Source organism: Aptenodytes patagonicus, chromosome 5 (assembly GCF_965638725.1).
Source record: "Aptenodytes patagonicus chromosome 5, bAptPat1.pri.cur, whole genome shotgun sequence".
Taxonomy (NCBI): Eukaryota; Metazoa; Chordata; class Aves; order Sphenisciformes; family Spheniscidae; genus Aptenodytes; species Aptenodytes patagonicus.
The window spans coordinates 18068654-18087152 of NC_134953.1; the positions used below are offsets into that span (position 1 = coordinate 18068654).

Sequence of the window (18499 nt, forward strand, 5' to 3'; positions counted from 1 at the left end):
TCACCTTAAAGCCAGAAGGTTTTTTTAAGCCATACAGAGGCTTGTCAGAAAATAAAAAAAAAGCGCAGAGACACACAAATGTATTTTATAGTCAGCCTTTAATTTTCTGTATATAATTACTGCAATAAAGTGCACCTAATTTCACATGAAATGAGATAACGTGGCTCTTAATACAGCCAACATAGTATCAACAGATAAACCTCAGTGCAAAATGCTTATCTGAAAACAACCAAAGCAGTCAAGACATTTACTGTGCAAACAGCCTTTTCCAACGCATGTAACTTCTGGCTGGGGGCCAGTAAATGGCTCGGCAAAATGCAGCGGCAGCAGGTTCGCCGTTTCATTTCCAGGAGTCCTGAAGCAGCGCCCAGCTCAGCAGCCCCTTGTAAAGACTCTGCAGCGACACTTTGGGATCACCTCTGTAAGGATACTGGTGAGCTCCAATTCAACCCACGCCTAGACTTAAGCAAGTGGGGAATTACTACTCAGCTACGAAGCAGATGGAAGAGGAGTCCAGACAAAGCGGGAGGGGGAGAGAGAGGGAAAATGCCAGAATGTATACACAGGCACTAAGCATGAAAACACAGGACTGGCTGAGCGAAGAATTACTTTGAGACCTTCTCCATTTATAGTAAGCTAATCAGCCGTGAACCCAAGAACTACAACGTGTGCCGCACGACCAAAACGGGACCCGCAGCCCTTTTTTTGTGAATCGGAGCTGAGGCATGCCCATTTTGTGTAGGGGCATTTAATTAGAAAAGCATGTCTGGTTTTATTTTTTCATTGTTCTATTAAATAAAAGTAAATATCAAAGTGGTTATTTCATCTGGAAAAAAAAGCCAGCAGTTTCAACGCGCTTTGAACTGCAGTACAAAAGCTGTTCATCTAAACCTTTCCCCTTTCCTTCTCCAAAATATACAGGACAGCAACTGCAACTTTACATGGTAAGAAAATATATACACATTACATACAGTAAACATATTCTGCAATTTTTTTAAACTTTATATAACATTAGTGAGAAAAAATATAAACATTAATAAAATTACATACAATATATTCAACATAGTAAGCAACTGCTACCAGAGGGAAGGCTGATACACTATCAAAGACAGGGAGAGCAAAGGACGGCCTTGCCATACCTATACAACACCACAATTTTTTTTTTAGCCTAAAGGAGTTCTATTGCCAAACAAAGACACCCTTTGAGGTAGATTCTTCCAATTCTTAAATAGCATGTTGAGATTAAAAACAAAATGGGATTTTGTCCGTGTCCCGTCCCCCCCCGCCCCCCCGAACAATGCCACGAGCATAACTTTTGTTTGAACAAAGATAAGCTGACTATCCTGTGAAGGGCACAGAGATGCTGCAGTCTCAGGCTAACTCTCTAACACTTGAAATGAAAGACAAAACATGTAATATGAATTTGCAAATAAAATACCTTCCCTATAAGACGTGTCCATTCTATAGCAGTTCCTTTATATGTAATATACATACTGAAATTTGAAGGTTTTGGGTTTGGGTGTTTTTTGTTTGTTGGGGGTTTTTTTGAGCCTTGTTTTACATTCTCATCTTGGAAAGTTATAGGGACTTTATCATACAAGACAAGACAGGGTAATCTACAAAAATTAAAAGGAAACAGTATTATAAAATGCACATGTTGATATTATTAAAAATCTCACTCGTTAAGGAAGTCCCAGTTGGTGCTTCTACCCAGTACCTTAACCTTCTCTTCATATATACACGCATCCTGCAGACAAACCACAGTGTAAGATTTAAATGATGGCATTTGCACAGGGAGCACAAAAGGAGATCACATCTTCCTTTGATTATTTCACAAACAGCTCTTGGAGCTTTGCACACATATTGTGTGTGCGGCAAGACCTCACGCAAAGGAACTCAGACCTCATACGGCTTTCACAGTTTTCACATAGGTGGGCCAAACACTCATCTCCTCAAATCTCCACTGAGCTGATATTTTAGGATTAGTATTTTCTCCATTTAGAGAAAGTGCTGAAGCCAGATAACAAATATAGATATGTTTGTTTCTTAAAGAGCAGTACAACAATACTACTGGTGTAATAAGATCTCATTTGTAACTTGGTCTTATAAGAAACACTTCCTGTGCATTCACTGCATAAATAAATTAATGCCTTAAGATAAGGAAGTTAAAATGAAGGCATCACTGTAGTAACAAATTCCATTTTGCCATTTGATAAAACACAACCACAGAGCGAAGAAGCATCCACTTAGCCTGTTTGGGCACAACCACTCTTAAGCTCTGTTTCCACCCTCAAGTGAGCACGAGGGCAGTCACTTGCTCACATGCAACTGCTGTATTTTGTTGGGGTTTTTTTAGAGGCATTGGATGGTCATACCAATTCTGCTTTGCAGATTAACATGTGCAGGCAATTCTGCTATTCAGCTCTGAACCACTTCCTCACCTGCTCACAACAGGAGAGGTCTAACACTGTTTCTGAACTCACATTCCATGTCACAGGGCAGTCCTTTCCCAGCCATCCTAAAACAATGCTTGCAGGTGTGTGCTGGCAAGAAAACCAATACATACAGTTTTCAAATGTCTTGTGATTAACAATGGAAACAAGAAAACTTCCCTTTCAATATGATAAAATATTTCTAGCCAATTCAGACAGGGCTATAGAAATAGCTAGGGTTTTTTCAGTTTACCCACTTCAATTTTTCAGAAGTAGTGTATTTGTAGTAAAAGCAGTGTTAATCAAATTAGATCCTCGTGTTTATAGTATTTGCCTGAATCAAGCTCAAGTTCTAACTCAGGTGACTGATTTCTTCTGTTTCAACCAAGGTGAAGCTCCATTCATTCTACATCTTCCTTAGTTTCAGAGTTTTTCTGTCATTTTCCCTGAACTGGGCAAGATTTCATGAATCTGGCTCCCAGAAGTCATGCAGTTTTCCCTAAAGAGTAAAAACAAAATAGCAAACGAGTCAGAAAAACAATGATAGAAGTGAAGAGTAGAGTAGGCAAGTGCTTAGCCTGAAACTACCACAATGTGCTGCAAGTCCCTAGAATTTTATTCGGAAACACTTGCCAGTTTCCCCATATGTGAATCAACTCCAAATATCTCTGAAAAAACAACTCTGAAAGAGCTACATCATTATCAACTTTCATCAGTTGCTAGGTAGCTTTTGCAGCTGTGTATTACTGTCTCATTCCTTTCCCCCTCTATAACAAAAACGTCACACACACTACAAATTATGTCTTTTTAGCACACTGCTGGGAGCGATTAATAGTCTTTACACACGAATGGTTGATTGCACAATTTTTAACTGAAATCAATACTAAGCATATATGTATAATTTAAATTTTCTTTAAGTGATACACTACATGACTGGAAAGCTAAGCTTTTCCAAGACAGGTAGCTTTCTATTCCAAGACAGGACTCAAAACAGTTGGCCTGATCACGTTACAAATAAAACCTTACAGCTCTAGACTGGAAGACAGCTCTGAACTCAGATACCAGTAGACATTATCCACCTATTCCACCAAGGCCGGCTAGATATCATGAAGGCAAATATTAACAAAAGACTAATCACGACATTATTTACAACTGCATACTTTTACAGAGCATGAAAGGCTTTTCCTAATCATTGCCTGAAATTCAACACATTCAAAGGGGGAGGAGTTATAAAGAGCCGTTAAACACATGTGGATAGAGCCCTGGACTCAAGTAGTCTCCAAGTCACACGCTGCCAGACAACAGCAGGGAGCGCATCACTGCATTCCCGCCCCAACATCCTTTTCGAAGCATCTGCTAGTAACTATAATCAGAGACAGGCCCTGTGACTTGACTCACTACTAGCATGTCAGTGTATTACGCAAACCATTTACGAAAGCAGCACTTTTAAGGATAAAGATGAAACCTTGGTTTTATTGAAGCCAGCAAAGTAAGAATTTTAATTAAAATCTATTCTAATACATTTAAGTGTATTCCACAGCCATGTCGTTTCTGAAGAAAAAAACCCTCTTTACAAGAACATGCTATTTTCAAATGCTAAAAAAAAATTAGTTAAATGCACCCTGCAATATGAAAAGAGAGAAGAAGGTTTCATTACAGTACCTGAGTACGCCGAGTGGTTTGTATCATATCTTGCCATTTGCCATATATCCTAGCAACTAAGTCTTTTACCTGCAAATTTGCAAATTCAGATTGACTAGTTTAGCCATTTTTGTTAAAAAAGCCAAAACCATACCCCCATCTCCCCCCCCCCACCCTAAATCCATAAAACCCCGAATAACCCAAACACCCAAGGTTTACTGGGAGGGAACAATTTTACAGCTGGCACAAAGTATCATCACCTCAACTCCAACCAGATCCCTGTAGTCTGGGTCTCTGAATTCAAACTCACGTACTCCACACAAACACATTACAGGCACATGATTCCCCATGTTAAGTGTTTGGAATCAGCACACAAGCCTCTGGCCTCCAAACACCCACCTCATCCTTCGGATGAGTTAGATTTGTTACACAAGTCTGATTGTACCTAGAGAAGGAGCCCTCAACTGCAATCACAAAAGCCAACTAGGCAGCACTGTCTGCTTCCAAAATTAATTCCTCATACATAAAACTGTGCTTTTTCATAACCAATCACAAGCAGGTGTTTAATCCAAGCCATTCAGAACTGAGATTTGCTTCATATGCTGTGTTAAAACCCAGCACAGTGGCATCCTCTGGAAGTTACTGTACTATTACACAAATGAAGTGATGGGGAAAAACAGAGTAAGATTTTCCCCTCGCAGTGCAAGGGCAATAGAAACAAAAGTGAAAGCGACCCGAGATACAAAAATCCAAGGCAAGAGTCACTAACTTGTTAAAAGGATCTATGCTCTACTAATCTGGCTGAATAAAAAAAGAAAAATCTTCTTGAGAGGTAAGGATGCACACAACTGCAAATGTTTGATTTAAAGCTGAAGAAGCCGAGGCTTTTCAAAGTTGAGGTCAGTCATCTGATTTGGCTTGCTACAACAGCATGCAAAGCATGAAAGTCACAAAATTAGGACTATCATTAGTAAGCCCCACACCACAAAGCAAATGAAAGGCAATTATCCAAGCTTGATGCTACATCACATACACTGTTGGCTTAAATCCACAACATTAACTAACCCATTAATCTGAAAATAAAACAGACATATGCAAGATAGGCTAGTTTTTCAGTCACTCCTCTGTATCCTGCCCTCCATGTAGTCTCTGCTGTTGAATAGAGACGACTGTCAGTGACTGCCAGGAAAAGAAACGGAGCGACCCTGTGGGTCTGAAAGTTGAGATGCCTGGCTAAAAAGGAAGACAAGCTCACACATTACAGTTGTTCAGAGTCCTGCTGTTAACAAAAAGACTATTTTCAGTGCATTAAAATAGGCATATATTTATATACGTGCAAACCAGAAAAAACCCAAACCCATGAGGAACTCTTAGAATTTCCAGGGCTGGGATGAGGGAACAATACACATCAAGAACACTAAGAAACACCCCAAACCAAACAAAAACCCACCAACTTATGTGTCTTACCTTAGTTCGATAAAACAGCCTTGCATCTTCCCTAATATCACATTTTATGTGCTTATCTAAGGCACCACAAAGCCTCAGTAGGTGTTGCTAAATAAAGACAAAAGTGTACAGCTATTTAAATCCTCCATGTCAAAACTAAAAGCTTTCTTCAAATATTATTTAAAAGTTATATGCTTCAGTTTCAATTTTTCTCAGAAATATACAGTAAGAAAGGGGGAAAAGAAAGAAAACAGGATCACGAGATCCTCTATCAGTTGCTGGTATGCACCTGGTAAACCAGGTCTAAGAGCTTTAAAAAATAGTTTCAAAGTATAACAGAGCTACACATCACAAATTTTAAGAGTTCCTACTAGCTGATTTCTAAGTCCTTTCTGTCCCCAAAGTAGCAAGCGCAGTGCCATTCAGATCTTTTATCAGTGAAAAAAAGTTCTCAAGTTACAATAGATAAAAATAATCTTTTCAGTAATAATGGCTCGGGTCATTCTTTTGCCAGTCTTCAGGAATTGGCTGAGCAGGTAAAACATACCCAGGGTTTATGCACGGATCTTTTATTTCTCTCTAAATTTCTGATTACTTTAATAAAGCAGTTTTGCAACTTCATAATCTCTTAATAATGGCTCCCAAGATCTTTCACATTCTGTGATTTTCTTCATAAAATTCCTGTTTTCAACCCCTCACTGAACAGCTGCAGAGGCTCCACTCTGCAGAACAGGTGAGATGCGCTGAAATTCTACTTATAAACATTTGCTGGTGTTGCAAGAGCATGACAATTTACCCCATCTAACTGGAAAAGTACCAGAAATGAAATAGTTATATTGGTTTTATACAAAGTCTAGCCTGCACAATATTCATCTACTGCCCAGTTCAGCCACACCCCTCTTGCCACTTGATGGCTACCAAATCAGTGAATAATAGACTCTTCATCAAGAAATACAGACACTTAAAAAAAAAAAAATCAAGTTCTCTACAAATCTTCAGGAAGGTAGTTGTAAAAAACAAGTCTCAAGTGATCATCACAATATAATTATTTTCTTTACCAAAGATGATTTTGTTTCAGATCACACTGTGATCATCTTTTTGCATTGAGTAGGAAACTGAGACACTTAAGCCACGAAATGTAACCAAACATTACTGCTTTGCCTCTCTCAAACAAGTCATACAAGAGATTTCTTAACAGCCAAGAGTGATTCCACAGGGCAGAAGGTGTACACAAACACCTTGCAGCAAGCAACTCACAGCAAGTGATCACAGAAATCTGAATAAGATTACTGAAAGGCTAAGCAGAAGGTATTACTTAACAGATGTTCACATCACACAGTGCAAGGGAACTATCACTACAGAGAACAGAAGAGATACAGTCCTAGCTCTCACTTGCTGCATGGCTGCACTCCGGCACAGAAAACTGTGATGTGTTTGAATGTATTTTACTGGATATTTTCAAAGTGGTTTTCTTCTAGACTGAAAAATTTCAACCCTACTTCAAAAGTTCATAGGACCGCTGGACTTCTAAATTTCTGTGTTAATCTCCAGTTACTTTCTAAGAAAGATAACAAAATAAATGTCTGCTGATCCACAGCCTTATGTTTTGAGGTAATCCCATTTGCAGAAATGCAGGTTTATTTCCCTGCAGTAAGTGCAGAGAAAGCTCTTCTGCATTTGCTTTGCCCAGAACAAAAAAGTTTCCCCCAGTGCTATTATCCACTGGTCATCTTCTATCACATGATAGTTCTTACCAAAACAGACCAAAAGTACATGATAAATAGTCTTTTAAAACCTAAAGATCTAGCCACTTAAGTTACTTACCCTTTGATTAGAATTTACAACATCAAAGAAACTAGCTTCACTGACTAGATGAAGGAGGATGTAGATTAGGTAGTATGCCTGGAGAAAAATCAACAGAGCTTTAGCAGTCAAAGCACAATCATAACTCTTCACATCTAGATATAGCACTATCTTTGGTTTTTGGAGTGATTCCTTCAGCCACCAGATCAATGGACAAGTATGCCTACCCATTTGCCTAAATAACTAATTTGAAACAGTACGTTAATATATTAGAAACATTTTAAAACAGTATTACACTGTTTTAAGTCACCCAAGTAATCTACAAAACTTTCTGTAGTTTTAATTACAGAAAGTTAAATTCAGCACTTGGCTTTATTTTCCCATCATTTACATCCAGATCAAAATACCTGCTAAGAGATTCCATTATAGACTCAAATAACCAAACCGATACTCAATTTTTGGATGGATGGAAATACTAAATCTTTCCAATACTTGTTTATGAGAAAAGATTCATAAGAGATTCATAAATCTCTTTCTGAAGCCTGCAGGTGAATGTCTGGCTCAGCATCAAACTGTTTCCACTGATTACATCAGAACAGGGGGAGGATGGTCCTCCGGTTACAGATGACAGGACTCAAGACATCCATGTGACTTAGCCATGCAGAAAATCTGATGATTTCCCTGTTTGTAAAACAGCCTAATACAGCTTCCTCCGTCACATGCTACACTTCTTTCCTTCCTCCATGACTATAATCAGAATTGAACATGAGTAATACTTCAATTATACAGGTGAACAGCAACAAAATAGTGTACGTACAGTTCCATGTACACAGCTGTCCTCAGTTAACAGAAATTAAACATTCTCAAAATTGTAGAAGATGCATAAAAAGACAAATGCAAAAATGCACTGTCAGCTATATACCTCCTGTTCTAGTTCTGTATGAAGGTGGTCTCCATCAGCATCCTGCCGCTCCAGCCCTTCTCTCATCTTCTTTAGTAGATTAGAAGGTTTCATGTACACCAGAAACTGATGCAGAAGAGACATCTACAGATACAAACATTAACAAATTGGGCTGGTTTACCAGCAATGGAAAATTGGAAACCGAGTGCCACTACAATATTATTTGTCCACTAAGACAAGAACATAAAAAGGATTTTTAATTAAAATGGAAGTTTCTGTGCTCTGGATAATTTTTGACTATTCACAAACTAAAGTGTTTGTACATTGCGCCTCAATAAAAGATCAACCCTACAAAAACAAAGAGTGACTCTACATGAACACAAAAGGAAGACTGAAAGAAGTGTAGACCTCTTTCCAATGTCCAAATGAATGTTTAGGCACATAAACAATACTGCACTTACAAGCTGCAGAACATGCAGGTTACACACGTGCAAATATACTTCGAATACTAATCTAAACTAAAAATTACTAATTGGTCATTTTGCAAGGTTCTTGAAAATAGCCTTACAGTGTTAAAACATAAGACACAAACAATAATATACACGTTTTCTAAATGTTCAAATTATACACGCACACCCCCCCACACACATATGCAGTACCTGCTTGTCACTGTCATCAGGTATTTCTATATGCTTTCTATTAAGAAGCTTTGAAATTATCACTAGGCTAAGACGTCTTCTTACTTCCCTGAAAAACAATTAAAAAAAATTCTCTCTCAGAGAATTTCTTAAATCCACACTGTTTCTACAAAGTATACGAGGCTAAGCATGGCTTCCCTAGACATAAACTTGCCTAAAACTATTAAATTGGATTTTCTGAATATAGGTGCTATTAAACTAGTAAAGAGGCTAGTAAAATATAAGTACCCTTATCTCATTGCAGCTTTTCTTCTGTACAAGTAAAGACTGATAGATGCTTGCCTCCATGCCTGCAATTGAGGACCCGATCCATTCTCCTTGCTCAGATACATTATAATTTATTAACTTCAAACATACAGAACTCATAACAGATTGACACTTAAAAGCAGGTATAAATCACCCAAAGAAAACTTAATTTTTGGTCATTCAGACAAGAATTAGAATAGGTGATGGATGTCAGAATCTGAAGTTGTTAAGCCTTTCTTTACTATAGGGTACCAGGAAGTCCGCAGCCCAGAAAACTACACGTAAAATGTAAAATAACCCTTTTTCACAGCAGAGGTGATCAAGAAGCTATATATACACAATAAGAATCGCATATACATCTCTAACATATGAGAAAACCCAAATACTTTTCTTTGTTTGTAAAGCGCCATGTAATACCTATTGCATTTATCAGACTTTGAGCTTATACAAATATATCAGCTGTTAATGATACAAATAAATTAGCTGTTAATGATACTACGTATTTCTGATGTTACAGTGTCATTACCGTCCACGTATTATCCAGCTAGGCACCAGCTGAACTAGCCACAGGAGATTATGGTGATGACTGGAGAGTTCACTCACTGCCAGGCAGAGCTCAGGCATCTTTAAAAGAACAACAACAAAAATCCCAATACTGAAGAACGGATATGGTGGGCATTTGTTTTATTTGCAAAGGAGTACACATCTACTTCCTAGAAACATACACAGCACAAATGTTAAAAGGAACTGATCTAGTAAGAGATGATGTGCATAAAGATAATTCTGTATTGCACCTGTAGTTAAGTCTGCTAAATACTATTTTACAGTAGCGTAGTTGAGATCAGATTGCTTTTCATGACATTTTATCAGCTTAGTGCAATCATTTCTTCATTCTTTCAGAGAGCCATTTTAAACATACAGCTATTTTAGTAAATATAAGATTAAGTTCAATACAACAGTCCCCCTTGCAGCAGAGGACAGGCAAGCATAATGTCATGTGACAAAAACCCCTGGTATACCCACCCACCTCCTAAATCTTACACAAATCCCAAGCTCCCAATTTGTTCATATTACATTTTCAAGCAGTATTTTTCTGAAATGTCAAGAAAAATCGAAAACTTCAAAACAGAAGTTTCTTGAAAACTAAGTTGCAGTTTCATATAGTACAAGAAAATTAGTTATGAAGCTACCTTTGTATCCCAGTCTTTTATACTTATCAGAAGCTGTATGAAAAGGCACTGAAAATCTATCAAAGGAATTTGCTTTAACTGTTTCTCCAAACTTATTTTAAATAGCAATAGAAGCAGCAGCAATATTTCTTGATCAGTATATCCACCTTGAACTGCCGTTGTACAGAAACCTAGAAACTTTAAAAGAAATAAAAAGCATTAAAATCTGAAATTGTTTTACCTTATTTTAAAGTATAAGAACTTAAGTTTTCCACCCTCACATTAAAATGCACCTCAAATGATATATTGTTCTTGCAACACTTGTGTACTAACATCTCCCCATCTCTCAGTAACTGCACTTTTTTTTTTTTTAATATACCTGCTGGAGGCTCATCTTCTGAACAATGGCAATATTCCCTGGACATTACCGGAGTAGGAAGCATCTTTCTCCACTGCACAGATAATCCTCATCTAACTGAATGAAAGACTGACAGACTTTCTAAATACACAAGTAATACCAAAAACATAAATCAAGAGATTCTTCCTCACCCAAGCATTATCACATGGGTTACGTAAAACATGGGATATGTCTGTAAATGAGAACACAAATTAATCAAGAGATGTGTATTTTGCCTCTAGTGGAGATGCTCCGAGTGGTTCCTCTTGAACTAAGTGATTTTATAGTTAAAAATCTCTAAAGAAATTATGTTAGGAGGATTCAAATTCTTCCACAAGGAACTCTGAAATCAGTTATAAAGTCAGTATTTTCACCGTACCACATTTAACCACAGAGAACTAGCCTGTGAAGTGTGACCAGCACTCATTCGGCTTATGGTCTCACAGAACATAGTGCATGGCTCTAACAGCTCACTTCCACAGGAGAGTCACAGTCACAGCTCCACCTGCCCTCCATGAGCTCCCACCTCATTCACCTTGTGCTGCACAGGGACTGACCGCGTACCTCTGGAGAGCTGCACTAACACGCTGAGGCAGCACAAAACGTACAACCCAACATCAAATCCCCTTCCCGTTTCCACTGGAACACAGAAATGGATAGTTTCTTCTACACAAGGGAGCAAAGACATTTGATAAAGTGCCACAGCTGCAAAAGGGAGGCAGCAGAACTGTGCAGTTGTGAGTGAAGCCAATGGAAGTCAGGGAGAAAGGAAACTCTAAAGTTTGCAACAAGCCTGCAATAATTTCTGCTGAGTGTGAAGCTGAAACCCCAGCATAGCATCTACTCACAAAACATGCCCCAGACTAGATTAAGACACAGAGGTTTTTGCTAAAAAACAAAACAAAGCAACAAAAAACTCCCACCCCCCCAAAAAAACCCAACCAGCCACAAAAAACCCTCCTACACTAACCAGAGTTTTCTCACCTTAATCACGTTAATTAAATTGTTTTCTGGTACACTGGAGAAGGCTGGACTGGCAGAGGTTAGGTCTCCTCTTGGCTGTTGTTTACTCACTGTTTCTTGCATCTGACTTCTAATAAAAGAGACACTAATTTGAGCAATAAATCAACAATTTAAAAGCCCACAAAGGCTTACTGGCATCAAACTGAAGGGGGAAAAAAAAAACCCAAAAACCAAAAACCCTGCATGTTTCAAAATGCCTTCAAATCAAAACAATCCCCAGTTATAGATCACACACATCTATCTTAATTTGTAACCAATTACTTACAATTCTGCCCAGCTATTTAGGCAACAATTCTTGTAAACGTCCATTAGGAAGGTGCAGGACAAAGGACAGTGTTCTGGTTTGCTGAATCCTTACCTGGCAGGCACTGTTTAAAGTTCTGGCTTACTTATTCTTATTAAGACCTGAACTGAGAATTTAAAGAAGAGTATGGCTTGATGGAAGGGAGGGCAAATAAAGGAGAACCTTCTGATTCTACATTCTAAGCACAAGACTTGCTTTCACAGGATCTAAGTGATAAATATCAAAAGGAAAACACTTACAAAATATCACACTCGTTAAAGTTGGGCTGAAGATGCTGCAATGGAAAGAGAGATCTAAACGCAACACCCATATTGACAAAAACAGCTGACACATCAGCTAGTGAAGGAATCCATGGTTTAGACTGTTCATCACTGATGGAAGCTACAAGTAAAAGACATGGAATGGATTAGTTTTAAATTTAGTTCTTAGCATTAGTTCCTTTTAAGGGAAACAAATAAGCTCAGCAGTCTGCATCAATTCTACCAGCTCTCATCTCAGAAGAGTTGGTGCACTGAATGATATGCTTATTTTCAGAACCATGAGGGGAAAAAAAAGGTAGTCTAACACAGTACTTTACACTAGAGAAACATCTTGCCTATGTAACAGGTGAATTACTTTAAAGTTCCACCCATTTTCCCTCACAGCTCTCTTTCATCACAAACGGCAGAATAAGCAAGGAGGCAATATTTACTTTTAAGAGAATACATAAATTCTGTTCTGTGTAGGTATAGGTAAGAGGGTGTTATCATAGTGGGACTGGAAGTGGAGCTAAGTAAGATTTGAAAACAGGCAAGGCTTCTAGAACAGAAGTGCTAAACAGATGGAATTCACTTGATAGAAATAAGAAACAATGCTTATTGCAAAAAGGGCTGATTTGTATGATTACTCGTATCTGAAAGTCTGTAAAGTCTAGAGAGGATTATCCATAGGACACTAAACTAGCACGGTAACATGAAATTAGATGCAGTGTTTTCCAAACAATGACAGAAGTCACTAGAATTCTGAATTGGGTCAATTTTGTGTCTTAGAGCTAAGTTTGTAAGAAAAAAAACAAATATAATGGAACAACACTCAAGACGCTGCAGGTTCAGATCTCAATGTTTAATTCAGAAAAAAACCCAACAACAAAAAGATGCATCCTTAGTTAAGCACTAGAACAGAACGTCTCAAAATGCTTTAAAGACTTCACAGTTGGCAATTTTAAAGTGGTTAGACAACTTTCCAGGAGCAACTGTAGCCTATTTGATCCGGCTCTGAGGTCAGAGATCTGCTGGGATCTCTCCCAGCCTTAATTCTTTGAATGCTCATTGATCAGCTTAAACTGTTCATTCAGAATCAAGCTTAATGCCAGTAAAGCACAAAATAAAGGAGGCTACATTCCTTCTCCTATCGGCTCACAGTCCTATTTCAAACAAGATTCAAAATACGTGGTACAATTTGGACAGACCTGAGCAAGTACTTCAAGAGAACTGCATTACTTTAACGATGTTAACTGGCAGGCTTAAATGAATTAGTGACTTTTGATGGATCTGAATAAAGTGAAGACATGGAGAACGTACAAAGGAACTGGTACTGGAGAAGTATTTGATAGTACAGATGAAGGAAGGCAAAACACACAAGACACGAGCAGCAGTGTGGGCTGAAACAGATCCTTGAAAGTGTTTCTGTGCAGGTGTATGATTCTTTTCACTTTTGCCATTTATCTGAAAAGTGAACTATGTAGTGCTACATACTGGGTATGACTATGTGAAAACCACCTTGTAGTCCTTAAGCTATGAAATTAACGTCTGCATCTTCTAAAGCAAAGATGGAAGGGAAAGTAAACTTTTGAGCAGACTGGGGTCCTCTTCAGGTCAATTCTATTTGTGAAGTAACAGAAGTGAGTTTAAAAGGCTCTGTACCAGACGCACTGCTTTGCAAATACACGCTAGGACCACACGCTGTGGTACAGCTTGCACACACTCAGTGAAGACCAACTCCTAGCATTTGTGCATTACGTAACTAACAGAAGAACCTAAATTCAAGCCAGAATCACAGAACAGAGCCAGTGCCTTTTAATTCCTCCCCAACACCTTTCTATACTTAACAGAAGGGAAATGCCTTCATTCAGATGGTCAGTTTTCCATCCTTCAAATACTCACCATTTTTTAGTGTTATCTCCATCAATCTCTCTAAAATCTGGGTGGAAACACAATAGTCAGGATGAACAGACATCATCTGTGGAGAGAAAAGAAGCTACATGTCAAACACCAAGTTGCATGATGGCATCAGTTTTCTTTTAATAAAAAAAAAAAACAACTCTGGTAAAATAAAGTAAGAAACAGTAACAGGAAAAAAAGCAACAAAGCCTCTAAAGCAATATACACCAAGAAGAACAGAATATTGTGAATATGGATTATTTCAAGCAGTGCACAGATGCTATGAATACTTTAAATATTAATTATTCGCAACATCAGAATGCTGTAACCCCACGTTGAATCTGTTGGTTCATAAGAAAGTACTGAGGGTTAAAAGAATGGAAACTACATATCCCTTTGGAGCCCATTTGCATCTGTGATCAAATTGAACTCCTTGATCAGGAGCGGGAGCAACAGAGTTAACTACAACCTTTTCCAGTCATGGGGCAAGTTGAACATATGCAATACTAAACCAAAGCAATGAATTCTTAGTTTTTCATGGAACTCTTAACTACAAAAACATGACTATGAAGTACAGTTCAGGTTTCCTGGAGCACTTCACTAGCCCAGTAAAAAACTCTTCTTTTTCTCCCCCAAGTGCTGGACAGTTTCCTGCTCTGTAAGTGAGCTGAATTGGCTCGCACTTCCTCCTTATTAGAGGAACACCAGGGCTCACAGAAGGGGTGGAAGGCAATTTTTTACTGGCTGGAGGGAAGGACATGGAGGAGCAAAACGTTTCCCTTCCAGCAAAAGCAGAAAGCCAGTCAACAGACCCAGGCTGCAATTTCACAGGCGGTCCAGCTTTCTTTTTTGTTTCAGGCACAGTTAGAATGTGGTAAATAATAATAGAATGGAGATTGGAGAGGGGCATTTTTGTGAGTAACAGAACAATGTAAATTCCTGGGGATTTAGACACAGATGTCTAGAAAGCAGACAGCCACCACACTTCCTTTGAGAATGGCTCCAGGCTTTTTCCTGAGCCGTAGTGCACGTCAACCTTTTCCAAATGAAAAGTAATCTGATAATACGGGTATCTCTGATGATTTACAAGGTTATATATGTAGAAATGGTACTTTTGCATACCGCAGCATGCTTGGGTGGGGGGTTTTGTTGGTTTTTTTTAAGGGTGGAAGGAAACAAGATTAACATTTGCTTGTGATTTGGCCCACATTATTATATCCTGAAATCTCTTCTCACCTAGCACATACTGTACCCTTTTCAAATGCAGTAACACGAATGAAGATTGGATAGGGTCGTGCAGCTTAGCAATCACTCTGAAAGTGTGGAGAAAAGTTATCCCTAGTGTTTTACCCCTAGTGACCAAAGTATTTCAGACTGGAGAACAAAACAGAACCCAGAAAGATTTTTTGATTTAAAAGTTGTTAACCTAATGCAACAGATTCACAAACTTGTTCTGATTATTCCTGCTACAACTGGCTTCCAGGAAGAATATTACACCTGAACAGAGCATAACTGCATGAATAGTATAGTCTTACCTGGAAAAGCCACTTTATAATTTGTATGGGACACAAGATACAACTGTAAGCAGAACTTAGAAAACCATTAATAGCTAAAGAAAGCTGCTGTGTTACACCAGAACTGTAAGACAAAGATGGGGGTGGGGAAAGAGGAGAAAAATCAATTAGTGGTTGAATCAGCACTTTCACAAAAGCATAAGAAATTCCCCACCCCTCAGATCATCATCAACAGCAAACAAAGATCTGAACATCCAAAACAGATGTTATTCTTGTGCTCTTACCTATATGAAACACTATAGTAATTAAGCCTTGTTTGTTATTTAGAACAACTATCTTTTTCTCCAGAATGCCATACTATAAAATTTGGAAACATTTGTATTATTAGAGAATAATAGCTTCAAACAAACATTGATTTACACTATTGTACTATGAACCATTACGCCTGTCTACACAGACGGGCTGCTATGCTCAATGAGACCAGTGAATAAGATTTTTTACTGTCCAGTGACCTTTACCAACACTTTTAGAAGAAAAGAGAAAAAAAAACTTTGTTTGAAATTTTTAAAGTAATCTTTTAAATAAAGAGTCTGAAGGCAAACTAAAGCAATTAAAATCAAACAGTCTAATGTCACTCTGCAAATTGGTGAGGTGCAAAAAGTAGCTGTTGGAAGAACAGGAAATATGTCATTTTTATTACTGAATTATTCTAGCTTTAGTCTTCTTTAGAAAGTCAGGTATGTCACAAGCAGCTGAATTAACGATATCGTTTCCCACATACCCTTCTTTAGTCTCCTCTATTCTCAGTATCTACTAAAACAGGTAGCTCTGTTCAGAGAGGTCTCTGGCCTAACTTCTCCATATACCCTCTACCTGTCTGACTGAACAAGTGGCTAGGAAGACATCCATGTGCCAACTGGACAGCCAGTAGGTGCCAGCTGTGCCAACTGGGCAGAACGCATAAGCAATTAAATCATAATTGCCTTCTGCAAGGGATGATTTGTTTAATCCTTATTCCTCCAGTCACTGATTTACAAGATACTTTTGAAGCTTATATCCTTGTGATCTTCAAAACATATTAATAAAGAGGCCTGAAGCCAAAGGAGTGTATCACAAACATCACTTCCTCAAGAGATGAGGAGAAGCCACCCTCCTCCTCTTCACACCCACAATAGCACATACACGTGTATGCAAAATCCTTTAAGATTAAATGAACTCTGAGTTTCACTGATGCAAGTTTGGAATAAAATGCCAACTGAAATAACCAGAATTTTTCAGGATTTGCACTTGTGGTATTAGGTGAGAATTTGTCCAGCTATTTGAAGCCTGACAGCCTCATAAATATAGAATACAAATCCCTATGAGTTACAGAACAGTCGTGTATATGCAGAGACACACACTGCTAGCTCAGTGACTGAATCTAACAGATGTCAGAAATCGTGACTTTCTGCAATCCTCATTAAGTGTATTCCTAAGTCCCAGGCCCATTCAGGACGAACATACGTAGAAGTCTTTCAGCAGACATAATGCAACAATAGTAGGTCACAAATCAGTTCACCACAAAGGTCCTCTTTCTGTCTTGGGATAGTTAAGCTTTTGTTCATTATAGCATTTCACTTCTGCATTTATCTTCCACAAACTGGTCAGATTATCAATGATAGCCCCACACAGTAGAAATATGGAAAAGGCCAGAACACTTATTTTTTTCCTTATGTCTCATTTAAGATGTTTTTTCAAGAATTCCAGAGGAGGAAAGAAGGAAGCTTCAAGTAACAATTAACTCTTGTGTAAACCTAACCTGGAAAGGAGAATTCCAGGGAGAGGGAGTCAGTCTTGCCTACTTAGTAAGGCAGAGCTCATTTGCATGCGAAGATACTATTTTATCTTAAAAACTAACACTGAAGAAAATCATACAAATAAACACAACAGAACGAAGAGGATATTCTTACCTAAGAAGGAGCTTTTCTATAGGATTTTGAGGGATGAAATGAAAATTCCTCAAGTCAAGGTTATGTTGATTGAAGATTTTCCCAGAGGTTGATAAATCAAATATATCTTCTCCAGGGTGGTAGTCAGGTATGGCATGAGCTATTACTGCAAATCTCTTTATAAATGCCCTGTAAAATTCAAAATTGCTTTTACGAATTTAAACATCAAGAGGCTATTTGCTGGTTGAGACAGTTATTTTCAGATGAACACATCAGCCTTATGTGAAAGCTGAATTGCTAAAATACAGTAATGTTCAAGAAAATCCACCTAACCCCGAAAGACGATAAAAATGGTTCACATTAAACATTAACAACAACTGATGGAAAGAGAGAGAGATTAGGAAAAAAGGCTAGAAAAAGTGAAGAACTAGATTTAATTGGTTTTGGAGTTGGAAGGACCTGTGCTCTTCTGAGAGATCTTCATCTCCACTGGCGTTCTCCTCATCTTCGCCATCTGAAGAATCAGTTTCCCGTCCTTGTATGTCTTCCTGTAACTGCTTTTCTAGTTCATCTACCCTGAAATAACAGTAGCAGCAGAACATATCATCACCATTTAGTATTTACAACAGAAGACAACAAGATATAAGCTCTGAATGTGAACCCAGGAGTCAGTAGCCAATTACGCATGGCAAAAGCATGTGACACTGCATCTGTGCAAAACACAAGCATCTTGCTATTCCAAGATAAAAAGTTTCCCAAAGCCTAATGAATTTCCAACAGCACATTCAATCATGAGTTTGTCAGAGACAAATACACTCAACCAACTTCTGACAGAATTTTTTGTAATTGCATATAACTT

At 38.2% G+C, this 18499-nt stretch overlaps 1 protein-coding gene across 3 annotated transcripts in view; it reads right to left on the reverse strand.

The window, feature by feature from the left end:
* Positions 1–1285: 1285 nt before the first annotated feature.
* SLF2 (SMC5/6 complex localization factor 2) overlaps positions 1286–18499 on the reverse strand; it is a 33439-nt gene continuing 16225 nt past the window's right edge. For all 3 annotated transcript variants that reach the window (XM_076338913.1, XM_076338914.1, XM_076338915.1), the window contains exons 7-20: positions 18100–18216; positions 17662–17829; positions 15734–15836; positions 14202–14277; positions 12300–12441; positions 11718–11826; positions 10358–10534; positions 9694–9791; positions 8883–8970; positions 8245–8367; positions 7344–7421; positions 5541–5627; positions 4095–4163; positions 1286–2931 (exon numbers count right to left, since the gene is read on the reverse strand). In XM_076338913.1, coding sequence (XP_076195028.1) covers positions 2896–2931; positions 4095–4163; positions 5541–5627; positions 7344–7421; positions 8245–8367; positions 8883–8970; positions 9694–9791; positions 10358–10534; positions 11718–11826; positions 12300–12441; positions 14202–14277; positions 15734–15836; positions 17662–17829; positions 18100–18216 — 1471 coding nt within the window. In that variant the 3' untranslated portion in view covers positions 1286–2895. The remainder of the gene's footprint in view (positions 2932–4094; positions 4164–5540; positions 5628–7343; positions 7422–8244; positions 8368–8882; positions 8971–9693; positions 9792–10357; positions 10535–11717; positions 11827–12299; positions 12442–14201; positions 14278–15733; positions 15837–17661; positions 17830–18099; positions 18217–18499) is intronic.